Source organism: Cavia porcellus, unplaced genomic scaffold (genome assembly GCF_034190915.1).
Source record: "Cavia porcellus strain 051 isolate PalLab524CR breed Dunkin Hartley unplaced genomic scaffold, mCavPor4.1 scaffold_23, whole genome shotgun sequence".
NCBI lineage: Eukaryota > Metazoa > Chordata > Mammalia > Rodentia > Caviidae > Cavia > Cavia porcellus.
Window position 1 is genome coordinate 31,262,992 of NW_026947506.1, and position 27,180 is coordinate 31,290,171.

The 27,180-nt window shown below is 49.2% G+C and overlaps 1 protein-coding gene across 9 annotated transcripts in view; it reads right to left on the reverse strand.

Moving 5' to 3' along the window:
- The window catches only part of Mad1l1 (mitotic arrest deficient 1 like 1), a 308,954-nt gene that overhangs the window by 93,383 nt on the left and 188,391 nt on the right, over positions 1 to 27,180 (reverse strand). For all 9 annotated transcript variants that reach the window (XM_063234039.1, XM_063234036.1, XM_063234037.1 and 6 more), the window contains 2 exons: positions 19,131 to 19,219; positions 2,714 to 2,804 (listed from right to left, as the gene is read on the reverse strand). In XM_063234039.1, the coding sequence (XP_063090109.1) occupies positions 2,714 to 2,804; positions 19,131 to 19,219 (180 nt within the window). The remainder of the gene's footprint in view (positions 1 to 2,713; positions 2,805 to 19,130; positions 19,220 to 27,180) is intronic.

Here is a 27,180-nt window from a genome sequence, read left to right on the forward strand (position 1 = left end):
AATCAATCTTCCTTGAAGCGCCAACTTGAAGCCACTCTCCTCTTCCAGAGAGCAGGAGGGAACAGAACAGGAGACAGTGTGGCAGGAGAGGCACTCCAGGGAGGACATGCTGCCGCTGAGGTCTGTATGGGGAAGGCCTGGGCTTGCAGGCACTATGGCCAAGCTCCCAAGGAAAGCCCCAGGCTACTACTCAGGATAATGTTTTAGGCCTGCTTCTTGAGGACGTGAGGTGTCCCACACCAGGACAGAAATGTCATGGGGACAAGATATTTGCCCTCAGTGATGGAAAAAGTGGGTGGAGTCAGTAGATAGATAGAAGCATTTATTCAGCACCTACTACATACCAGGGTGTGGCAGTAAAATCCTCACATTTGATCTTCCTAAGGCCTCTCATGTGGGCATTATTGCCTCATTTTATAAAGGAACTGTTGAGGACTCAGGTGGAAAAAAGTCTCCCTGAGCCAGAAACCTCCTTCCCCCATTCTGTGAGAACCAGTCTCTGTACTCACATTACCATCTGCTCAGTGGGACCCACCTCTTTGGTCATCAACAGTGCTTTGCACCATGGCTCAGAAAGAGGCATCTTCATAGTCCAAGGGAGTAGAAGACGAGGGACCAGCTCTGGCGTCCCTTACCAATCCACCCTTATGTAAACCTTGCGTAAACCTCTTACTGGCCTAAGCATGGCCACAGCTGGGGTTATGGAGGGCAGTGCAGCTGGAGGGGTCCTGTGCTGCAGGGGGGTCCCGTAACTGAGGCTGGTGACCTGGGGATGACACTTGGGCTGCCCAGGCCATAGCTGCTACCAGGTTGCCCTCCTGTGAGGTGGCCTCACAGGGGTGAGAGAGGCAAGGGCAGGCTGGAACACATAGGGAGAAACACAGCATTCAGCCTCTGGGCAAGGTCTGCCCACCAGGAAAATAGGGCTGCAGCACCTTTCCCAGCACAGTGGAGATGGCCAGCTACGGGCTGGGGCCTTGGACCATCACCAGCCTTCCTGAATGCAATCATCAAGCGTAGCTGTTGCCCTGGGAGCTCCAGTGCTGTCAGAGAGAAGGCAGCACAGCATTCTGGGCTGTGAGTGAAGCTGAACCTCCTACCATGGCCTCTAGGGAGTGGGGAGAGCAAGATTGCAGGGCCACAGGAAACCTGGCTCAGAAACAAAGGGAGCCCACACAATGGTATGCTGATGCCCTGGGCCAACTGAGCTACCTTTGGGGCCTGTGTGGTTATCTCCCCCAGTGAGCTCTGGGAAATGTCCAGGAGCATTACTTCTAGATAATCCTCCAGTGGCTGGAGGATTATCTAGAAGCTCCCACCACTCCAAGGACAAAACCTCACTGCTCCCTGCCTCATGCCTGCAGCTGAGCTCCTTTCTTCAATGCTGCTGGGGCACAGTGATCCACTTGCTTGCCGGTCTTCAGTGTCGCCTCACAGGATAGATATTGGCCCTAAGACCACTTCCCAGTGTTCCCTTCTCTCAGTCATATTAGGGCACTGCTCTCATGCGCTCAGCCCTCTGTGTGGCCACTGTCCCTGTCTGCTTGTAGGGGCCCCACTCCACTGCAGATGTGCAGGCTCACAGAACAGGTGCTAACACTCATGCACAGGGCAGGGTGTGGACACAGGGCTGCAGCACAGTGGCCTCCAGGTCAGGACCCAGTCCCCAGGCTCTGAGCAGTGCCATTTACCTGGGGAAGGGCCCACCCCACCAGGGCTGTCCTGGAGTTCTATGGGAGAAGGATGGCACACCTAGCTAGTTCTACTTTCCTGTCACCCCACAGGTGCAGAGAACACTTGGCATGTCCCAGCTGATACGCTGTTCCCCCCATGGAGGGGATGCCCAGAGTACCGTACCTGCACAGCACAGGGTGCCAATGCCCACTGGGTGTGCACATGTGCCAGACAGGCACTTGGCTGCACTCTCATTTGTTCCTGAATAGCCTCTCAGAGGCCACTGAGGGATGCCTTGTGGAACAGCCCAGATCCACAAAAAGGGGACAATGGGTGCTGGTGGGGATATATTATACCCCAGCCTACTGTGAGCTCCAGTTCTGCTCAACTAGACAAGCAGAAAGGCATTCAGCACCTGCCCTGACAGGGCCTGGAGCCCAGGGCCAGGTCTACCCTCCAGCCCCCCAGCCGAGGACTGCAGCCCAATTACAACAGCACTAGATAACAGTTCTAGGGCTAGAACACAGTCCAGCTACAGCTCAGAGCACCTCATTTTATCAAAGCTGTCGTCTTTCTCATCACCAGGAGCTGGGTGATTGCCTCTAATAGGTGTCAAGATAAAGTCAATGACTTGTCTGAAAACCGGGTAATCTCAAACCTGTGGGTTTCCTGCTATAGAACAATTTAAATTGGCAGGATGAAAACTAAAAAGAAAGTCAACCAAAATGATGCAGACAGTAAACCAATGTCCAGATGGCAGGCAGGCGCAGGACATGCAAACCCAGAGCCATACAGAGGAGACCCCCCGGGCTCTGTACCTGTGGGACCACTCTGCATGCCAGGTGCCAGGGCTCCAAGAACTGCCATAAACTCAGAAGAATGAGAGAACCAAGGGCAGGAGGAGGACCCCAGGACATGGCCAGGTAAGGGTGGGTGTGCAGGAGCAAGTTCTTGGTTTGGCGGCAACAAGATATTCTTGGCTAGGAACTGGAGATTAGACCCCGGCAAGGTGCACCTCCCACAGTCACGCCATGCCTACCTGCAGTGTGCGCCGCTCCAGCTGCATCTCCAGCACGTTCTTTTCTTGCTCTAGGCGGCTCCGCTCTGCCTCCAGCTCTTCAACCTTCGACCTGCAAGGCAAGTGAGACATGACAAGGGAGCCACTGCAGCCTATGGGCCACTGAAGAGCTGAAGACGGGGCTCAAGAAGCCCAGGGTTGGCACTGAGAGAAGGTGCATAATCTCACAGACACAGGGTGGCAATCGGCAAAATCAGCAGTGGCTCAGATATGGGGGGGTCTGCTGCCAGCTGGAATCTCCACTCACTCCTGCCATGGCTAGAGGCTCATGGGAGAAGTGACAAGAGGAAGGACCTGTGGGGATCCAGTGAGTCCTGCATGCCACACCCCTGGAGCATGTGACCACACACAGAAGATAACATAAGAGTTATCAAAGAGATGACGGATTCCCCAGTGTGGGGCATGGTTGAGCTGACACCCGGGGCCTAAGAGGAGGACCTGAGATGAGCAACAAACATGGGTGCTGGGTGACCTGCAGTCTGGAGGGCAAAACAGTCTCTTGGCTGAGGTGGGAGTGCAACAGGCTCTGCCTTGTCGTAAGAAACAATTCTTGTCTTGGTTGTTAAATTTATTTTTTTGAAATATAAAACATCCACATGGTTTACATATCAAAAGGTCTGTCAAGGCCTATTGTGGTGGACACAGGTCGTCATGGGCAGCCATCTGCCCCACCTGACAGGATCTTATGATTTGGGAAGGTCTTGACTCATAGAGGGCAGACAGACCTGTGCCAGTCCAGCCTGGCAAGTCACAAACTATGACTCGAAAGTACTACACTCTTTCTAAAAAGCCAAACTAGATTTCTGAAAAAAGACCAAGAATATTTATGTGAGTACAATATTGTCCAGAACTCAACAATTTTAAGTTCATAATGCCTGCTATCCAACCAAAAATTACTGGGTGTGAAAAAAGCAGAGAAAGTTGGTCCACAGTGAGGGGGATAATCACTCAGTTGAAACCTAACACAAGCCACACTGGCATTAGAACTGGCAAGAAGGCCAATTAAAAGGTTACCCAGACTACTGGGACAATGGGCCAGTAAAGAACGGATACGGAAGACAGAAACACTCAATCAAACTTCTAGTGGTGGAAGCAACAACATCTGAAGAGAAAATCCCACAGGATAGGGTTCTTGGTAGATGAGAGTCTGCAAAAGAAGTGTTTCCAGTATAGGAATGCACCTGAATGGAAATCACCCCAAATAAAATGCAGAAAGAAAAGGGAATCTACAAATGAAGGAGAAGCAGTGATCTGGACAGCTTCCTGATGTCCCTGAAGACAGGGGATGCACAGCATGAAAACTATTCAGAAGTCAAACTTAGAGACAGTGAGTCCTGAGCCAAGAAGCCCAACAATGAGCCAAAGACAAGAAACACGTGAGTGACGGCCCAGAGCAGGTGAAAGGGAACTGCAAAAAGTCAGGGGCTGAGAACTGCAGGGTAGGGAAAGATGCTGCCTGAAGAAGACAGACGTTCTCACCCCACAGATCCACTGGGAAAGACCCAGAGGCAGCTCTGAAATACAGAGAGGACTAAGACGCACCAACCTAAATTCTATACTCAGCAAAAAGCCTTTAAAAAACAAAAGCAAAATTAGGAGGTTGTCAGATCTACAAAGACAGAATTCATCACCAGCAAAACGGCTCTCGTGCACACTGCAGGCAGCCCCTGGGACAAGGAAGACGACAGCAGAGGCAAGCACGACCAGGCATGGCGAAGAGCTGGGAGAACAGGCCACACGGGAACACGTGTGCTGCATATCATTTAAATCTAAAGTATTCAAGTTACAAACTGTATTTTTTTAAGCGATCAACTTTTAGACAAAACTAATAAACACATTTGAGAAAGTTTCAGAAACCATACAAATAAAATGCATGATGACAACAGCACTGAGCTCAAGGAGAAGCCAGCATCAGCTGGGGGTGGCCGTGCTCTATAGGAATATCGCTTGATGGTGGACGACGCTATGTCAGATGTACACTAAAACCCACAGATAACAAAGCAGCAAAAATGAAAACCTCAATTTCAAAAAAGAAACACTGAAAAAAAAGCAGCAGAGGAGATAGAATACTGGGAAAAGAAAACAGTAAGATGGCCAGATGGAACCTAATCATAGCGGTCATCACCCTCCCCTATTAAAAGGCAGAGACCATCAAACTGAGTTAAAAAAAAAAGTGGGGTGGGCTGAGAATGTCCAAAGGTCCTGGGTTCAATCCCTAGAGAACACACAATGAAACACACGAAGAGAAACTGGAGGGCATAAAACCCTAGACCATCTTCCTAACACTGAGGAGGTGCATTCGCTCAATGCAGGTACTGCAGACCCCGAGGACTCTCCAGAGAGCTACAAAGAGACACAGCAAAGCGCACAGCACAACAGGCAGACCAGGTCTATAGCCACAGCACCTTATCCTCACCCTCTCAGTAAGAGAGGGGTCACCAGCCAAAACCAGGCACAGGCAGCCTTCCTGACACTGTCAACCAGCCTGACCTAAACAGTGTCTGTACCCTTCTCTGAGAGTACTTCACACTTCTCTGTGTTCTCAGAATATTTTCCAAGACAGATGTATGCTAAGCAATAAAAGAAGGTTCAATAGTCCAGATAAAATTGAGTAATTCTAAGTATACTTTGACTATATTGGAAATAAATGAGAAATCAGTACCATAAAGATAGCTGGAAAATATCACTTACAAAAGCATTCACAACCATAAAAACTAAGAGATAATACGACAAGGCCACCGAAGGTCTGCACGCTGACAATTGCAGGGTGCTGCCGCAGGCTGGGACAGCCCTGAGTGTGGAGAGAGACCCTGTGCACAGTTGGGAGGGCGGCTCGGGGTGCCAGCAATGCACTTCTCCCACATTGATCTGCAGAACCACAGCAATTGTGACTGCTTTTACACCAGTCCACCCTTGCTGTAAAAGGGCAGACCCAACAATAGCACTGGTCTGTGAATTGGAAAGGGGGTACCTGAGCTGGCCATTCTCCTGCAATCCCAGCATTCTGGGAGGCTAAGGTGGGAGGACTGAAAATTTCAGGACATCCTGGGCAAGTTAGTGAGACTATCTCAAAAAAGAAAGGGCTAGGGATGTGGCTCAGGGTGAAGGCCCTAGGTTCAATCTCTAGTACTGAGAAAACCAACCCAACCCAACCCGAACAAAACCAAACCAGGGTACTTTCTTTTACTGTCCTCCTTTTCATGCAAACTCTCACAGGGAAGAGGAGCAAGAGAGTGAATGAATAAGTACAGTCCCATGTGGTACTTATGCCTGGTCAACAGTTGCACGGTGTTTTTCCCATCATACTGTGTCATCCAGGGACAGTGGAGTGGCTCAGTTTGCATAAACACAGCCCTTGCTGTTCACACAATGACCTTTGGCCCAACGGCACACTTCTCAGACCTACCCATCACTAAGCAAGGCATGGCTCACAATTCTAAATTTGGTTTTCCCTCAAATGGTTCAAAGTAATCAGTTCTGGCCTGAGATTCTAGAAACTTACTTCTTCTGTTTGGAATACTGAGTGTGCTATTAAACTGGGAGGTTTCCCAGATTGTTTCCCAAGAAGAGAGCCAATCAAAGCAGGTAAATGCAAGTAAATGTGTGTGTACATAGAAACCAGCTGGAAATGTGAAAGTGTTGTCCCGCTTAAAATACCTACAATGACAGTATCACATACACTGGGAAACACTGACTGAAAGAACTGTGTGCAGAAGACAGGCAGTGCGGGGACAATGCTGCAGGCAAGGCTGCCCATGGTGTGGCGTGGCAGGGAAGCACGTGGATTGAGGGTCTCACGCAGATTAGTCTCCTCCTGACCCCAGACCCCTAACAGGCCCCAGTCACTCATCAGATAGAACACACTTGTTCAGCTAGGCATGATGGTGCAGGCATGCAATCCCAGCACTCGGGAGGCTGAGGCAGGAGGATCACTGCAAGTTCAAGACCAGCCTGAGCTACAAAGTGAGCTCAAAGCCAGCCTGAACTGCATAGTGAGACTCTGTCTCAAAAAGACAAACAAACAAACAACACTGTCTGTTGAGTTCTTTAAAAACTCTGTGTGTGTGTGTGTGTGTGTGTGTGTGTGTGTGGTATTACGGACTGACCCAAGAGGGGCATTACCACTGAATTATACCCTCATTACTTTTTCATTTTTATAGTGAGACAGGATCTCACAGGCATATGCTACCATGCCTGGCTTAAAAACATTTCAGGATTGATGACAAAAACAGTACCATCATCTGCTGAGATTTTCAGTGTGGGCAGACGCACAGCAGTGACAAGAGATGACCGGAAGTGGTAAGACATCTGGAGGTGGCAGGGAGGGAACACTCTCCATAGTCCTACAGCAAGCACAGACGTAAAACCAAAATACAGACTGGAAAGAACTACATTACAAGGGAACACCCAAAGCAGTTCAACAGAAACAACCCAGCAGAGAGTCACCGGCAGGGGGCAAAGGACTGCAAACAAATAGTGAACAGCAGCAACCACATGCAGAGATGGCCATGGTGGGCTGAAAGGTGACCTGGCTGCAGGTTGTCACTGCAAGACCAGGTCAAAGAAGTAGACATGGTGGGAGAACATTCACAGAGCACAGACTGGGAAGGAGTCCACACGACAGGCAAGCACTCGCCCTCCAGGCTGGAACTGTGCTTGCCCAGGGCTTGCCCCAGCATAGAGCTGAGCAGCATTGCAGAAGAAGTGTCCAGCAGCACCTCACAGGCCACCCCGCTCACCATCCACCCATGGTGCTGCCTCAGCCTGTCATGAGCTCCCTACTACAATGCAATGAGCAGGGCTTCACCCCCTGATCTTCCATCCAAAATCCACAATCTCAGCCATGAACCACAGCAGACACACACAGGTCATGGACACCTGGCTGCCACGTCAAGTCTTCAAAACAGAGACTGAGACGCTGTCACAGAGCATGGGACATGGAGACTTAATGGCTAAGATCAGTGTGTACCTGGAACTGCACATTAATGGGAAGATGGGACCCAAAGGAGGCAGGAGATTAGCTGACAGTAAGCAACCAACAAGCGCGCACTGTGATGGGACGCTGAGGGCAAAAAAATAGGTAGGGGCCTACGGGAACTGTCTGCAGCACTTGCACTTCCCCACAAGTCAAGAATGATTCCAGAATGGTATGGTGGCAAGAAAGGAGGAGACAGATGAAGACAAGAAGAGAGAGAAGCAGAGAGAAGAAGAACCAGCCAGCCACTTGGAGCAGCAATACTAATGAGACAAAACAGACTCCAGCTGAAATTAGCCAGCTGCCATTCAAAAGGGGGACAGGACAGAAAGGTAAAAGGGTTAAATCCCAAGGTAACATGATAACCCTAAATTTAACGAATCTTAAAGCAGAATTTAAAAATACATGAAAGGAAAAAAATGACAAGTGGAAAGAGACAAATCCACAAGAACAACTGGTGAGTTGAAAGCATTTCCTAATAAAGACAGAGCCAGCACTGGACATGGTTTTGGCCACTAGGTCCAACAGGTACCCACTCAACATGCCAGTCTCGTACAACAGACATATTCTCGAAGACAGGCCATTTTCCTGAGGAATTAAACAAACGTTAGCAAATGTAACAACTGAAATTGTGTTAACCATATTCACAGGGTCTATAATGGAATTTAGCATATATAATGGAATGGATACTAGCAAGTTAACAGGAAAGCTCTAAACATTTTAAAATGTAACTACACACCAAAACAATACATGACTTAAAGATTAGCCAGTATTTTTAACAGAAGACAACATATAAAACTCAGAGGCACTGAAAGCAATGCTCACAGAAAAATTTATAGCATCGAATGACTGTATTAGAAAACAAGAAAGATCGGAATTCAATAATCTAAGCTTCCACTTTAAGAAACTAGCAAAAAAGACAATAAAAACCCAAAGTAAGCTGAAGGAAGGTTATAATAAAGAGCAAAAATCAATCAGATGGAAAGAATAAAAGCAATATAGAATGCCTCGACTAATTTTTTTTAAAATAGACTAATTAAATTGTAAACCTCCTCAAAATGGAAAAAGAAAAGAATTATAAAGTAATGATATCAGTAATGAAAGAGGTTTTCCATTGCAGACTGCAGAAGAAGGCCAGTATGCATAAGAGGAAATGCTCAACACCACCAATCCCTGGAGAAATGTGAATCACAAGCAGGGAGAGCTATCGCGCCACCCTGGAGTGAACAGTAAGAATGACTGTGATCCAAAAGATGAAAGACAATAAGTGTTGGAGAGGATGCAGGGAACCAGGAAAGGGACCCTTTCCCACTGTCAGTGGAAAATGCAAATCAGCACAGCCAGGACAGAAACAGTAGGAAGGCTACTAAAACGCTAAAAATAGAGGCTGGGGACATGGCTCGGTGGCATAGTGCCCGCTTGACAAGTGCAAGGTCCTGAATTTGATACCCAGAGGCAAAACAAAAACAATACCTAAAAATAGAACTCTTGCTTGATTCAATAACCCTAATACTGGATATTTACCCAAAGGACACCAAAGAGACATCTGTGCTCCCATGTTTACTGCAGCCCTATTACAACTGCCAAGAAATGGACAGAACCAAAGTGCTCACTGATGAATGAGTGAATGAACAAAGCTGAGCACATATACACAATGTGAATCTTTTAAAAAGGTGAATTCACAGACGCAGGGAGCACAGCTGCAGTCGTCAGGGGCTGGGTAAGGGGATGAGGAGACACTGGTCAATACAAAATGTCAGTCACAGAGGAGGAAGAGTAAGATACCTTTAGGTTTTTGGTTTTGTTTTATTTTGGTTTTTCCCCAGACAGGGTCTCTCCATGTTCCCCTGGGTGGCCTCAATGTCTTGATCCTCCTCCTCAGTCTCCCTCATAGCTGGGGTTACAGATATCACCACCACGCCTCACTAATTCAAGAGCTCTATTTGTGTACATCGTTGACGTATAGTCACCATGGTGACCAGTTAATAATGTTACCGCATACTTGAAAACTGCAGAGAGTAGGTCTTAAGTGTTCTTACCATGAAACAAAACTGGAACATACATACAACAAAATATTTTCAAGATATAAAAAGAAGTGAACTTCAGCCAAGAGGTAGAGGAACTGAACAACTCAATAAACTGGTTAGACTGTAACGACACAGATACAACAGAATTACATATTCTTCTCAAGTGCGCGAGGAATGTTTTCCAGAAGGGACTATAACCAAGCCCACAAAAAAAAAATTCTAATAAGGTAAATTTATTAATTGAATGGAATTAGTGCAATAAATGAAACTGGAACTCAACTACAGGAAGAAAACTAGCTTGTAAGCAGGCAGAAATTAAAAGACACACAACTACTAGGTCAAAGAAATCACAAGGGAAATTATCAAGTACCTGGAGAGAAAAAGCAAGAGGGATGCACAGCTGTAAACACCTACAATAATAGTATGCCTCACCAAACCAGAAGAAGTGCATGTTAAACTCAAAAAAGAAAGAGTCAGGAAACAGCAAGGATTAGAGACAAATGAAACAGAGAACAGAAACGAAACAAAGAAAGTCAGCAAAAGCAAAAGCTAATGAACTGAAAGATCCACAAAACTGATCAACCTTTACCTAGATAAATGATAAAGAGAACAGACTCAAATTATGAAATTCAGAAATAAAAAAGACATTACTACTGATTTTACAGAAATAAAAAGGTTAAGAGAGAATCTTAAACAATTGTGCCTACAAATTAGATAACCTGGATAAATTCCAAAAACACACAAACTTCTGAAGCACAAAAAGAAATAAGGAAATCTGAATATATTCATAATCAGGAGACTAAATCAGCCAACAAAGTGGCTTCACTAAAAACTCCAGTGGCTTCATTAAAAACTCTTCCAAAAACTGAGGAGGAAGAAACTCCTTCTTATTCCTCTTAGACCAGTGCTAAACACCCTACAAGGAAACCTCACCCAGGCGCCAGGACACTGATGTGCATACACGTGGCCACCAGAGCTCATTGCAGCACTCCATTCCAGTGGTGGCGAACCTAAGGCACATGTGCCATCATGGGCATGCAGAACCCTCTCTGTCGGCATGACAGTTTCCCCGGTAGCTGAGCATCAGATAACAGTTGGTTTTTCTAAACTAAAATCCCGGTGTTCAGGTTTAATTGCAATGTTGGCACTTTGCAGCAAATATGAGGGTTTGGGATTGCAGTTTGGGCACTCAATCTCAAAAAGGCTTCCCATCACTGTCTTATACTGACCAGGATGGCAAGGCTGTTGCAACACCCAGAAACCTGTCAGGGTAAACCCCGCATTCACAGGAGGTGGGAAAACCACTGATGAATTCACTTCCATTGAGGCAGAAAAAGCACTTGACTAAATCCATCACCATTCATGGCAGATGCAACGATGCAACAAACCGGGTAAAGGAGGGAGCTACCCAACAGACATTAAAACAGAAAAACAAAACCCAAAAAGCTGACATCCATTCAACAGTAAAGACTGCAAGCTTCATCCCTAAGATCGGGAATAACACCAAAAGGCCTGCTGCCACTGCTTCTATCAGCATAGCCAGAGCAGAATGCAGAAAGGCAAAACACAGAAATAAAAGGCACCCAAACAATAAAAGAGGTACATTCCTCCTGTTCACAGATGACACATAAACACTCCAAAGAATCTGCAAAACAAAAAAAAAAAAAAAAAAGGAAAAAAAGCAAAAAGCAAATTCAACAAAGTTTCAAGACACAAACATGTGAGAACTCACTAGTATTTCCTTATACTAACAATGACCAGTATGAAAAGAGAATTTTTTAAAATTCCATTTGCAATAGCATCCAAAACAATAAAATACTTAGGAATAAATGCGCCCAAGAAGGTGCAATGGCACACCCTAAAAATTGCACCACATTGTTAAAAGAAATGAAATAAAACCCAAATAGGGCAAAGACACCTGTGTTTGGGGACAGAAGACATAGCGTTGAGACAGCTGCGGCAGCAGGATCTAGGAAAAGAAGAGCAAAGTTGTTTCCTGGTCCCAAGACTTTCTGCAGAGCCACCTGAATCAGGCAGTGAGGACTTCCACATTACCAACCACACAGACAAGTGCCTGGGTAGGGTTGGGAAGGCACCAGGCTCCACGGATGACACACTAGGGGACTCCCCATCAGGGCACTTGTCTAAGCAGCAGTCACAGGGCAGGGTGCAGTGTGGTGGTGGGCAGAGGCAGGAGAGAGTGGGGTGAGCTTAAAGGGAGAGCAGAGGACCTGGGGGTAATGAGATTATTTTGTTTCCTGAGTATGGGCTGATTAAAATTCATAGAATTGTATACTATAGGAAATTTTACTACAGAATAATTTTTAAAAGTAAGCTCCTGGGTTGTGTCCTATCCTGTGATAATGACCACATACTCTGGCGCATACCTGTCAGAATGATGTAGCTGTGCACAGGGGTGTGTGGGATACTAAGCTGGGAGGAGAGGTAAAGGGAAGCTGTTATTTGCTTTTATCATTTTTTTTTTTTTTTTTTTTTTTGGTGTCGGGAATCAAACTCAGGATCTTGTGCTTGTCAGTCAGACAATGTACTCCTGAGCTGTATCCCCGGCCCCATGCTTTCATTATCTTTTAGAACTCTGAAGATGACACACTTCATGGGACTGCCCCACTCACCCTTGGCCCTGCTCCTTACACCACACCTTAGAGAAGATTCCACTTCGTGGAACTCCAGCTTCAGTAAATTCAGCACCTAAAGGAACCTTCTTGAGATGCTGTGGGCACGCAGGCAGCACATAGTGCTCAGCCAGGTGGCAGTGAGCATGCAGGAAACCCCAACAGCCTTCACTAAAACCACAGAGCAAGGGGTCGTTACCACTGTCAGGAGCAGAGTGAACCAGAAGCCTGGATGTGACCAGATTCCCACAGGCAAACGAACTCAGGCTTTAGAGAATAAAGTCTTCTTGCACAGGAGCCAAGCTTGCTGACCATATGTCCACAAACATGTGCGTGTGGCTCCTGCTGCAGTTTTTCTTATTGGAGCTCAAAATCACACAAGCACTAGGCGCGCCTCAACTGTATGGCAGAGAAACTACATTAACACTGACAGAAGGTCCATGAAAGCGCAGAGAGTGTTTCTGTTATAAAATGGGGAAACAGGCTTCAAACAACTAAAAACAAAGGCTTGAGCTACAGACAGCAGCTTGAACACATGCATTTGTAACTCCCCCCTCAAAACGCCTCAGAAGCAAGAGTGAAGGATTTCTCACTTCTTTGAGGCCTACACCTGAAGACAAAGAAAATGAAAGAGACAACATCAAAAACCTTCAGAGGTTCAGAAATAAGTAGGTGGGTAAGTGGCAATGACCCTACAAAGCTAGATCCCCGAGCAGGAGTGGCAAGCTAAACAGCTTTTATGCCACTCAGATCAGAAACAAGTCCCTGGGAGTGATTCTGGGACGGAGGAAGGGGTGGGTTTAGGATGCTGGAAGGCAGTGGGTTTAGGAAATAAAGATCTTCAAGAAAGGACAAAGGGTCCCCTACTGTCTCGCTTGGCTCCTTTGATAGCAGCGAAGTCCACCACAGTAGTATCCACTCCAGGGAGCCGACACCCCAGTGGTCCACACCATCAGGTTCACTGGCTCACACCCACCTCTGCCACAAGACACAGCTTCATTCTGACACCTGGGCGCTGTTGCGCTCTCCTCTGGCAGATGTGCGCTCCCCTACCCTCCACTTTGGCCACCTCCTCTATCTTCTGGAAGAGGCGGTGTTAAATTGGTGTCAATGATTCTGCAGCCCTTCAGCAGAATTCTCTAGGGAAACCATATGGGCCTGGAGATACCTTTCTTGGGAGCATTTTAATTACAACTTCAGTTTTCTACTGTGCATAGGGCTATTCAGATAGGCTACTTCATCTTGGTTAAGTTTTGGTAGTTTAGGGGTTCTAAGTAAATAATCTGAAAGTGCGAAGCTGTCCAATGTTCGGAATATCCCTCCACCCCTGCAGAGCCTCCCACCGGGGCCAATCTTCATTCCTGACCCCAGTGAATTATATCTTGGGGCTTCTCATCCTTGTCAGCTTTGTTGCAAGTTTATCAATTTTATGGAATTTATTTCAAAACTCTAGCTCTTTGTTTCAATACCTTTATTATGTTCATTATTGTTGCTCTTTATTATTTCTTTCTTTCTGCTTACCCTGAGCTGCTTTTGCTCTTCTCAGGTTTGTAAGGTGGGCACATGAGTTAAGAGACCTCCTGTCCTCTATTGCAAACTCAAGTGTTTTAAGTGTCCCTCTTGGGACTGGGCTAGCCATGCCTGACACAGCTTTGATATGTGTATTTTCATTATTGCTCAGTTGTGCTTATTTTGCCTTTGAGACTGCCTCTTTGACACACAAGCAATTCAGAAACATGTTGTTAATTTCCAAATGTTTAGAAATTTTCCTGTTATTCTTCTGTTACTTTGAGTTGACTGTGGCCAGAGAATATACGCTGTATGATTTGATTCCTTTAATTTTCCTAAGGTTTGTTTTATGACCTAAAAAACGGCTGGTCATAGTGGACACCCCCGGTGGGCATGAGGAAACCATGCACAGAGTCGCTGCAGACGCTGGGGAGGCCCTGTCAGGCAACAGTGACGTTCAATTAGTTCTGCATCTTAGCTGCTCCCCCGCCCAGCCAGCTGTGGTGAGTGCTGGCAGGCATCCTGGGCACAGGTGTGGATCTGCCCAAGTCTCCACTCAGCTGTTTCTCTTCTGTGTTCTGAGGTTCTGGGGTCTGGCACACTTCTAGTGACCAGTTTGGACTGGGGCAGGAGAAAGTGTCACCAGCCATGGACACATCGCAGCACAGTGGAGTCCCTGTAGACAGGTGGGCATGAGCTCAGTTCCCCTCAGTGTCTGGCTGACATCAGAGGTGGGGAAACCAGGGCCACCTCCCATGGCCCCATGCCAGGGTGTGGAAGTCTCTGACACTGGTTCCTTCTTTGCCCTACCATCCTGCTCTGCCTCTCTGCTGAGGATGCAATGGAGGTTCTGCTCCCTACACAGCACCTGACCTCACCGTAGCAGGACAGTCAGAACAGCACCTGCCTCAGTGGAGCAGGGACCACAGCTGGCTCCAGCCCTGCCACATGGGCACCAGTGGGGACCATGTGAGCTGCTTATGTCCCTCTGTGGGCAGGTTAGAGGGCCATCTCTTTTCCCAGCACATAGCCAGTCAGGTGGACACAATCACAAAGGTTTCCCGCACTTAGGCTGCTTCTCCTTTTTATCTGGCTTTTCTTAGAGACTTCTCTGTGTCTGTGGCTGGTTCTGAATGTGTGGTCTTGAGAGTTTCTCCTGGACACATGAGGCAAAGGATCTCTTGTCCTCAGTCCTTGGGTCCACAGCAGGCCGCTTTCCTCTCTCACTGGCCTGTTGTATCTGCCCAGGTCTGTAGGTGGAGGGGGAGGATCTGGGAGGAGAAGGGCTGCCACTGACCAGCTGGATGGGAAGGACCTAACGTCTCCGCAGAGTACTAGATGCTCCTTCTCTTGAGAGAAAGCAGAGAGCTCCTGGGCAGGGGATAAGACCTTGCACAAGGCAGGGCAAAGTTGTCCTGTTGGGGTTGGGGTTAAGGTCCAACTGGGAGGCTGAGCCTCCAGTGATGGCCTGATGTGATTCCAGGGGCTGGTGGCACAGGGTCACACCTGCCAGGCCCAGGTATCTGAGAGGACACCAGGCCAAGAGAAGAGAAGATGGTAATTGTCAGCAGGACGATTACCAGCAAAGCAAAGCAGCCCAGCCAGGATCCCCTAGGAAAGTCATAATGACAAAACACTTCATAATGACAATGGACTTCCAGCTAGCTGCTCAGGGCCCCATCTCTGGTATACACTTCCATGAGCGCACATGAGGAAGGGTTCAGAATGCCCCACTGTCTGCCAAGGTGGGCCAGCACCTCAGTGTCTCCAGAGCCTGGGCATGCCAGCACATTCGCGGAACCCTGCAGGCAGTGGCACGGCTGGGAAAGGAGCAGGATCCGAAGTGTGACTAACAGGCATTGGCACAGACATGTGAGCTTCTGGAATTACTGAAAATCTACCCAGTTGCTAAATCCACAGACAACATTTAGGATTTGCCAGGGCTGCTATTTGACAGCAGAAAATAACGAACCCAGATTTGTTCCAGCTGAAAGGGCTTCAGCTGCTGCCACTTCAATCTGCACCAAGACTTCCACTGTTCCATGCTGGAAGGAAGCTGTGATGTGCTGGATATACTTGGCTTACCCCAGCAACACAAGCCTCCCCACCTGCCCACAGGTAGCAAGTGCAGCTAGGTAAGTGTGCCCTCTGTGAGCCACCTGGTCTGCCCAGCAATCATCTGCCACCCTGCCCATCTCCCCTGTGGTCAATCATGGTGCTGGGGGAGGGCCCCCGGTCTTCCTGTGAGCCAACTGCTTCAGAAACCACCCTATAGCAAGAGGCCATAGGAAATTCACTTCATACTCACTTGGGAGGGGTCAGAGGAGGACCAGTCCTTCACAGACAGCATCCTTAGTGCCGCCCCCTAACATGGCCAATATCCCTGGCAAGCTGGGACGCTGGAGTTGGGGAGCTTCTTGGTGGGGTCTCCAGCTAGTCAGAACCCTACCCTGACTACCCTGCCAGAAGGGCAGCCTCGTGTGATCACAGGATGGTGCCCTAAGAGAAAACATGGCAACCTCTTGTTCTTATTCAAGAGAACAGAAGGCAACAAATACCAATACATCTTCCTGATGCACTGAACCCATCCTGTAACATGATGGGAAACTGAGCCATGTGACACAATTTACATACACTTTATGTGTCTTTTCCATGAGTGTACTGTACTAGGGAGATGGCTCAGGTGGGACCCAGCAGGGCAGTGTGGCAAGGAAGGGCTGGGAGGACTAGAAGCCACCCTTGCAATGGACAAGGAACCCTGGACACCTGCCCCTATAGAAGAGAGAAGCCTTGGGAGTTGCAAGGGGGCATGTGGAGGGAATGCTGGGGACACACTGGTCAGGCAGCAGCTCAACTCTACGCTGGTCCATCCTGAGCCTCCGCTGTCCTGGAGTGTGGAGCAGGCACAGTAACACAGCCCATCTTCCACCATGTACCTGTCCAGATCAAGTCCTGGTGTACAGGCCCTGCTCATTGGGCATTCCTGTCACCCGCTCCAAACCCCCAGGCATACGGAACGATGGTACATGTGAGAGCCCACACCACCCTCAGGCCTCCTCAGCTGGAGGACAAAGTGCCTGAAGAACTAGGGAGGCTGCCGCATTTCAGAGAGCCTCTGGCACATGCTGACCGCGTTCTCTGTCAAGGTTCTACTCTTGGCATGCCGAACGTCAGGGGAAGGCCCTTTCCCAGTCTTAGACGTGAACGAATTCGAAGTGTGCCATCCTGCCCAAATCCCACTTATGCCACACCACACTCTACCTGGCCAGAATAGGGCTGCAGAAACTGAGAGGCCTGGGAGAGAAGGAATGCTGGGGCCCAGGATGGAACATCCCCCTCTGCAGCTTCAGCTGACGCCCTGCAGCAGAACACGCCCGCCACACAGTTATCACTCTACTCCTCCACCCGCTGCCAGCGGGCCAGCCCTCTACTCCACCACCTGCCTTCGGCTGTCCTCTTCCATGGGTGGCACTTCCTGGCTCTGGCTCCTCGTGCAGCAGACACAGGCTGGAGCATGGCTGCCCTTGTCATCTTTGGCCACGCACTGGGAAATTGTCCAGAGTCCCTTCCATGCTGCACCCTCTGGCTCGCCCAACCATCTCCTGCCCTGAACCCAGCCCACCCACGGTAAGGGTCTTTATCTCAGACAGGGACTGCCCCCTGAGTCAGTGGATGTGTGTGAGGTGTGTTCCACTCTCTCTGCCCAGGAAGAGCTCCTGAGCTTGGAAGTGCCTGCCCAGCACTTGGCTGAGGGACAGCGGCCCACCCTTGCCAAGATCCCTGTCCATCCCTGGCAGCCCCCTTGCTTGACGCAACACATCAAATTGTGTTGCTTCTCTATTCTAATTCCTGATGGCTTCTTGCTAGTGGGATAAATGCCAAACCCCCACTGAGCCAGGCCTGGCCTTCAGCTCCCTGCTTGCAGCAGCCTCTTCTTATACCCACTAACCCAAGATGGCACGGAGGGAGCTGCGAGGGGGGAATCACTGCACTCACAGTGCCACTATGCTCTTCTCACCCCCAATTAGAGTCACAGTTCCCCATGAATGATGTCCCCTCAAGTCCTCATTAAACTCTAAAACTGAGGAAGAGAGTGTGTACCTCTGCTCACCATTGTGACTCCAGCACAGCCCCCGACAGTACCCCTGGCACATGCGTCAGAGTGAACACATGATGGAACCAACGCACAACAACCCGGAACCCCGTGTATCCCCAAAGAGCTGGTTATGAGGTGCTGGTGCATGTCTTGGAAATGCGGGGGAGACCTCAGCTCCAGGAGACAGTAGAGCTGCTGTTCACCCAGCACCTCTGCCCCAGCTGGACTGAGGCGTCACACACCTTTCCTTGGTTTTACTCTCTGCAACCCTACAAGCAGGGGTCCTCCATCTTTTACTGCTTGGAAACGGAGCCCAGGGAGACCCAGTGGATGCCATGCCAGCAGCACATGCAGGACTTGCCTTGGTTTGGTGGCCCGGTTTCTCCCTCCCATCAGAAACAGCTCCACTATGGAAAGCCCAGGACGTCTAACGCCTGGCCCATGGCAGACACTCAGGTGAGAGGCAGGCAGCCACTCTGCCATACTCACTTTCTGTCCTAAGTTGTGCCTCCTGCCAGCAATGCCAGGAAGATGCTGGCAATGCACCCATAGCCACTTCAATTAGAAACTGAATCTGCAGGGCCAACAACATGGCTTGATGAGTTAGGAGGGGCTCCTCAGAGCCCTGTACTTCGAGTTCCAGAATGTCTTCCTTCAGGACACTGACCTGGCTATGGGGAAAAGGGAAACAAGCAGCTCTGGAAGAACCACGGCTCACAGCATCTTCAACTCATCTTGATGTATGGACCGAGGGTCCCGGCGGACGTGTGAAACACGTCTGGTCCAGCTGCTGCCTCTGTGACTCCCTCTCTGAAAGATGTTAGCCTGTGTAACCCTCAACACACCACTGCCTGTGCTGTCCCTGGAGCTGGCACACAGGTGCTGCTGGCACACAGGCAGTTCCTCAGGCACCCTGACAGATGTGCTTTCTCCTGAGTGCAGGGCTGCTCAGGGCCTGGTTGTCAGCCATGGAAGGGACACCAGAAAGACTTAGCTGAGCACAGACCGGTCTGCAGAAAGGAACTGAAAAGGACCGAGTGAGACAGAGAAAAGGAGGAGCAGAGGTAGGGGCTCAAGCAGACTCCAGCTATGGAGGGATGACACACAGGCAGCCGGCAACCCTGAGCAAGGGACTGACCTGAGTGTGTCCATCTCCTCTCTGCAGAATGGGAAGCTTGGCTCGGCAGAGCTCGGCTGAGACTTTAGCATCTTCAGCTCCATCTCCAGCTGCAAGAAAAAGAACAGTCCATAGTGTGGAGATGCCCAGGTCTGCCCAGCGCCCATGCTCCTATGCACCCCAGCAACAGAACCCTCACCGCATGCTGGGCATCTGCAGCAGTGACCATTTTCCTGGGAACCCCAGGACCTGAAGCCACTGGGAAATAGGTGCACTAAACTGTATAAATGCAGTCCTTTCTCTTCACTGCTCCTGCCTGCACATCAGCCACTGAGACACAGCCATTCTGGGGACTGCTGAGGGGAAACACAGAAACCTCTGGGGCACAGGGACAAGGCAGTTGGAAAGAATGTTCTAAATTTACTGAGCCTTTGACTGAGCAATCACAGTATTTTATTTATTTTGCTACTTCAGATTCCTCCATAGAATGGACTGAGCCACCTGCCTTGCTCGGAAGGTGGACGGCAGCTGCTCTGGTGCACCTGGGTACCCAACAGACCCAGGCTGCAGAGCAAGGCATGGGAGCAGGCATAGGCAGGCAGGCCACTGGCCAGGGGCCACCCAGGTGCCAGCAAATACTCACTCAGGGCCAACCTGGGTTCCGGTGCCCACAGGCTCCTCCCTCCAACTAGATATGGACTTGCTAAGAACCCAGTGGCCCTGAGGCCAACAGCCTGGAGGGACCACTGAAGCTTCATCAGGGATTATAGGTCAGTGTCATAGTCCCAGGCCAGCCCTCAGATCCCACTCCCCTCCGGACCTCATTGCCAGAGGCAGGTCTTCATCCTGGATATTCTAGGCTCCAGAACTGTGAGCCAACTAACTTTATGTTCATTATAAATCACCCAGGCTCAGGTACTGTCAGAGCAGCATGGGACAGAGCAGGATACTCCATTTGAAGGTGCCACTGGCTTTTATTCTAGTACATTGGCCATGATCATCACCAGCATGGTTCCTCTGTGGTATGTGTGGTATGTGTGTGCACACAAGATTGTGGAATCTCAGTCACTGGTGTGGACACATGGCTCACCCACAAGGGGCTGCCTCCTCCCTCTGTGCTCTGACCCATTCCTAGGCCCACAGAGGCACCTGCACCCTGACAGCCCGCAGCCCAGCGGTGAGCTCTTTCAATGTGCTCCTGCCACTTTCTTGGGAAGAGCAAGGCATGGCAGCAGTGACTGCTTTGTGACAATTTCACACTACCTCAGTGGCCTGTTTACAATTTCTATCTCTTTTGGAGTCAGTACTGATGAACAACTTTCTAGGAAAATTCAATCTACTTTGGATTTTGCAGTTATTGAAAGAGAGCTATGATATAATAATTCGGGGCACCACACACACACACACACACACACGATGCCTGTTCAGCCCTGGCCAGCCACACACACACACACACACACACACACACACACACACACACATACATGATGCCTGTTCAGCCCTGGCCAGCCACACACACACACACACACACACACACACACGCACGCACACACGATGCCTGTTCAGTCCTGGCCAGCCACACACACACACACACACACACACACACACACACACACACACACACAACGCCTGTTCGGCCCTGGCCAGCCACACACACACACACGCACTCACACGATGCCTGTTCAGCCCTGGCCAGCCACACACACACACACACACACACACACACACACACACAATGCCTGTTCGGCCCTGGCCAGCCACACACACACACACACACACACACACACACACACACACACGCACACACACGATGCCTGTTCAGCCCTGGCCAGCCACACACACACACACACACACACACACACACACGCACACACACGATGCCTGTTCAGCCCTGGCCAGCCACACACACACACACACACACACACACACACACACACACACGATGCCTGTTCAGCCCTGGCCAGCCACACACACACACACACACACACACGCACACACACGATGCCTGTTCAGCCCTGGCCAGCCACACACACACACACACACACACACACACACACACACACACAATGCCTATTCGGCCCTGGCCAGCCACACACACACACACACACACACACGATGCCTGTTCAGCCCTGGCCAGCCACACACACACACACACACACACACACAATGCCTGTTCGGCCCTGGCCAGCACATGTCCACGCTAGCCACAATGCCAAGGCAATCAGTCCTACTTCTTATTTTGGGTGGTGATGCTTTCTAGTAATTTTTTACTAGAATTGTGAAGAATTCATTGTTTTATTGGTTTCATTTCCAACAACAGCTATGTAGACTCTTATTATTTCTAGTTTTTTTGTCTTTCTCTATTAGCTTCTGTTTGACCTTTATACAGCCCTCTTGTTTTACTCAGGTTTCTTTTATTTGCTCTTTCACCCTTGCTGCTGGAGGTGAGTCCATGTATTGTTTCACAGTATTTAAACCGTGAACATACATGCTTTCTGCTAGCTCTGATGAGTGCCTTCACTATGACTATTTCTCAGAATTTTTGAGCTATACTTCTATCTACCAACATTTGAGACAAAATGTTTTGTTCTGTTTGTTTTTGAATTTTCAAGCTAAGAGCTTCTTTTTCTAGTCTTGTTCTTGATTTCAAATTTTTTCGCATTACAGGCCAAGGAGGCTGGATCTCCACTAGGCTTTCAGATTTATGTGCCTCCTGGGTGGCAGTGCTGCCCTCTCCCACACAGGTCTCTAACAACAGCAGTGAGATGCGCCCAGCCATTGTCCATAACACTTTATTGTGCAAACTCAGACCTCCTGCTTCCATGTTTATGACTTCCAGGTGGCCTCTGTGGACACAAATTCCAACTTTCCCAGAAAGTCTTTTCCTTTTAGTAGGAGAGTTTGGCCCATTTATATTTTCATGTTTGTATTTATTTCTATTGTATCATGTTCTTATGTTTCATCTTTTATAGCTTTTTAAATTCTTCTATATAGCATTTTAATACTGCTTACTGGTTTAGAGGTAGTTCTCTTAATATTTAGAACGGTGTGTACTCTTTGTACTGGCTGCTTTTGTAACTCTTATCTTTGCATTGTGCCCATACTTTCCTGTGCTAAGCTGTATCGACTGCATGTCCTGTTGAGTGTCTAGTCAAATATTTCACCCTCTTGAAGGTTTATTTTTTATATAGTTTGTGTGGGTTAACACCACACGTCCACTTGCCTGTGCCGGGAGTGCCATATGAACGCCTTCTCTGTGGGTAGATGAGCACTAGAATCAGGGGACTCAGGAGAATTCCCTTCCCAGTGTGGGCATCAGCACCCACCCTACTAGGGCTGAACAGAACAAAGAAGGAAGGCGCAGGGATTCCTTCCTTCCTCACTGCTTGCACTGGGCTATCTCATAGCTCATCTTCCCCTGTCTTGGGCTGGGATCCCGTTTCCTGCACTGCAGGCCATCAGCCTCCAGCTGAACTTCAACACTGGCTCTTCTATTGGCAGGGGCATGCTGTGGGACTCCCGGCCCCTACAATCACATGATCATGCAAACTGTCGGACTCTCAGCCTCCATGGTCACATGAGCCCATCCCGTATGATCAACCTCTCTAGACAGACAGATCCTGTTGGTTTATGAGCCTGTGGAAAATCCTAACACACAGTTAAATACACTCTTACTACTTGATGCTACCTTGACAGGGTATGTTTTCATCTTTAGCTACTGATGGTGAGAAACTCATTCTCTGTTTTGTTCCTTCATCCTCTTGTCTCAACTCTTTTTATTAAATATATAAATCCACCAGAACCCATAATATTTACGTTGTTACTGTCTTCTACCTCCCTCCTGCACTGACTCTTCTGATTAAATAGGCAATGTTCTTGCAGCTGGCCCCCCAGGTTTTGCAGTCCCAGCCTCTCCATGTGCTCCTCCCATGCGCCTTCTCCTCACTCCTTCCTGTCCCCTGCCCTCTCGCACACCCAGCCCTGGCTGCACCTAGTCCTCTATCTGGACACCACGCTTCCTCCTGCTTTGCAGTTGGAAGGATTGCTAACCTCTGTTTCTTGGCAAAATGTGTGGATGCATCTTCATCTACTTGAGGTCAACTTTTTTCTATGAGCTTTTCTATCCTGTTTTTCTATTTTTCTCTTGTCTCATAAACTTAAACAACATAACCTTCATTGCTCATCTCTGAAAGTGACTTTTATGAGTTCCAACTTCACACCTAAAGCTGTGTACTGTGGGTGGATAGAGCTGTTTTCTTTCCTCTGTCCCAACCCAGTGGATCTGCGGCAAGTTTAATCAGAGCCACAACTTCTCTCTGGGTGAAGGGCTTTCTCCTCATTGTGACAACTGTCCTTCCTGCTTCAAGCACAGGTATGTGTGGCCTCCTTTGCATAGTCCCTCTGCAAGTCCTCTGCCCCAAAGCTGCAAAATGGGGAAGGGGGTCAGGACCACACCTCACAAAGGCTCCCATCCTTGAGGTGGTTCTCACGCAGCTGGCTCTCACTCGGAGCTCTTTGCTATGGCTCTGGACCATACACTCCTCCTAGACTGCAGGCCCTTGATCTCCTGCTTAGGGCTTGGGTTTAGCTGGATTTCAGTTTTGCCTAAACAAAAGTGCTGTTCTGTTTTTCATTCTTCTTGGTATTTCTGGATGATTTCCAAGAAAGAACTGAGAAGTGATTATCTCTGCAACAATATTCAAAGCAAACACCAAAAACCCTTTTTATATGTAATCTTAGATTCACAAGGAACAGACCCTCAACTTTATTCTCACAAGGCCAGTCCCTTTTCTCTAAGCCTGTGCCAACATTCTTCCTGCCCCACCAAGCAGCCACCTGCCATGCCAGCAGCCCACTTGCTCAGGATGATCCCTGTCAGTCTGCCCTCATTTTGCTCTGCTAAGCAGCCCCACGTGCAGTACAGTAGCCATCGCCACACATCTATGGGTTAATACTCCCTCTACAGCTTCCTCTGCCCAGCTTCTGGGTCCCCGTGGATGCCGCCTTTGATGGAAGCCAGGCATTGAATGGCTTCTCATAGGCAGAGGACACACACAGGGAGCTAAGACCTCACTAGAAGAAAATGTGTTTACCTGCCAGTCACCCAATTTCAGACATGATTTAAACACATCAATTTTTAAAAGGAAGAAAGCCCAGCCAGGCTGCTGGAGATGAGACCTAAGTGAGGCTGCTGGCTGCCCTGCCAAATGGTTCTTAGCACTAACTGTGGCCCTGGGTTTGGGACTTCGCTGGTCACAGCCATGGCTATTCCAAAGAAACCCTGACCTAGCCCCATGATCCCTTCCCCTTGTCCCTTTCTCATTGGAATTCAGCAAAAGCTGAGGGGAGTTTCCCAAGGGGAGTGGGGAGTGAAACCACCTAACAGTTTCCTGACTTGTGGGCTGGGCACCATTCCTAGGCATGGAATAACATATAGTCCTGTGGTCACTCATCCCACCTGTTCCCCAAGCTGTCAACTTGGGGTGGCTAGCTGTAGCCTACAGTCCCCAGTCCATTGTGGGTGAGGCTGAACAGCCCTAGGAGACCTGTCCTCCCTGTGCTGGCCAGCCTAGCCCTGGCACTGTGCCAAGAGAGGAGCATCCATTATCAGCTCTCTTCCAGTCAACGGGAGCTAATCTACGCTGCTATTAGTGTGCCCAGTAAGAAGGGAAGAGAAAATTGGAAGTGCATTAATATTGCAGCCTACAACTACCTATTTCATACTTCACTGAGAAAACCCAGTGTTTAGAGTCAGCCTAAAACAAAGAGAACACAAGGACTAATTGGATTGTGTCTTCCAAGAGACCCTGCCAACTGCCACAAAGCCATGAAGCCCCATTCTAAAATTCACCTCCCTACAAAAAGAGCTCCAAAGAAAATGACTTTGCAACTGAGCACAGCGGGCCCTGAACATATGCCCACCAGGTGAGCATGGACAAGGTGCCCTAGGGGATGTGCGCATGGGGTAGGCTTTGTAAAGGGTGGGCTTTGCTGGCTGCCATCATCAAAGAGCAATTTTTCAACTTTACCCTGGATATCTCCTGTTCTGTTCAAATTTAATCTCCTAGAGAGAGGGTTTGCATCACCCAGTTCCAATCGCTGAGGCTAATATACAAATTGATATTCTTTCTCTGGCTCACTCTCCTAGATTAAGAGGCATAATTACCAGCAGCGCCTGCTCCAAACAACTCAAGCGCTCAGGGTAAAGGGTTGGCAGCCATGGCCCTGGGGGAGCCAATAGGCCTGGCAGCAGTGTGTCCCTTGGTGGGCTGTGCATAGGATGCATAGGATGGGACACACGTATAGGTGCAGAAGAGAGGGGATCAGAGCTTCTGCAGTTGCTGAAGGCTGACTTGGGAACAAGTATCTGCACCAGGTCAGTGGTCTGCAGGAGAGAAGGCAGAGGCTGGCCATGAAAACCTCCACTGACAGGGACCCTCCTGCAAGTCACACTGGCAGTGTTGGTATCACTCTCAGGCCTGGCTAGGTGTGTGTGAGAGGAACACACCTGTCTCTAAGGAGGGGTGTAGTAAATTTATCTGGGCTGTGCTCTGAGGGTGACAGAAACAGCAAAGGGTCATAAAGACCCAACCCCACTACTTACCTGGGTGTCTATCATATAAAGCTCTCTGAGCCTTTGTTTCTCTGCTTCTTGACAGAGGTCCTAACTGCAGCCTCATAGGTCTGCAGGAGGAGGATCTGAGGGCATGTCCAACAGACCAGCAAGTGAGCCAGCTACCAGGACACCCAGAGAGGACCACACTGCTGCTTCTAGGACAAGCTGGGACCCGCGGAGGACAGCTTATTTTTAACACGTTCCTCCTCTCTTCACTTTGCACCACGTACGTGTGTTGTTTATTCAAATAGTAAGTGAACATTTTTAAAACTGCATTTACAGGAAGAATCAGGGTAGAACCTAATAAAGGACAGGATGTCACCAAGCCTTTGCCTTCAACCATCTGTGGGCCTGCAGTGATGCACTGAGTTAGAAATCACACAGCAGCCCACACTCTCTTGGGGACACACACCGTGGTATAGCCCTGGACAAGAGGGAGTGGATTCCTGGAAGCCAGCCCTATCTCTCTACCCAAATTCTAGCCCTGGCTGGCAAAGGGCAGGTGCCAGCTTGGTGTGAATGCTGGTGACTTCACTGTTCTGTTTTGGCATCACCAGTGCAGCGAGAGCTCCCCTTTTCTGTGGATCTTGGCCTCTTCCCAGGGCTTCTGACCACACCATAGGGAGGGCCACCAGCAGGTAGGGCCCTGCCTGCCCTGGGCACTATCTCCAACAACAGGTTGAATCAAGCCATCCCTCTGCGTCTGATGGATGAGGGTGGGCCCCGCTCATAGGCCTCACGATCTCCGTCATTCACTGTGCAGCCGCCATGACAGCAGTGAATGAACATGGAACTGATCACAGGAAGCGAAAACAGAGCAGAAGACTCCTCATCCCTGACCTCCGAGCAACCACAACAGAGCAGATGAGGAAACAGCAGTAGGGATAAAGGCCAAACGCTCCAGAGCACAGCCTGTGAGAATCACTGGAGCAGTTGCCAGACCTGCTTCCTGTTGCTGTAGCCCTCCTTTCCAAACCCACGTCCCACAGAAGGGTGCTGGGCCAGAAGAAGGAGCCTCCTCACCAGCCCAAAGAGGGCAGTGTCCATAGCAGTCCCTACTGCCCCGTCCCTGTGATCCCTCAGCTTTAGCCTTTAGCCTTCCCCCAAGAAATGATGCAAAGGCACATCCTTCCGAGTACCTCCTCCTTCCTCTGGCTATGGAGATAAGGGGTCTCCTGTGTCTGAAGCAGCCTGGGAAGGTCATGAGAGGGCAACTAAAGGATCCCAGAGGCAAGAGAAATACCACCACAGCCTACCTGCCACAGGCCCTAGGTGCCTCAGCTCCAAGGTGGCCCTGTACTCAAAGGGCTCTGGACCCCCATAGCACCTCCTTCCCCCAGGCCCAGCCCCAGCCACCCACTACACAGTCTGATGGCTGGTCTTCTGCAGGGCATTCCACAGTGAGCTTCTTTCAACAGTGGAGTTAAAAACACCCAGTGCTAGGGCTTTGGAGGA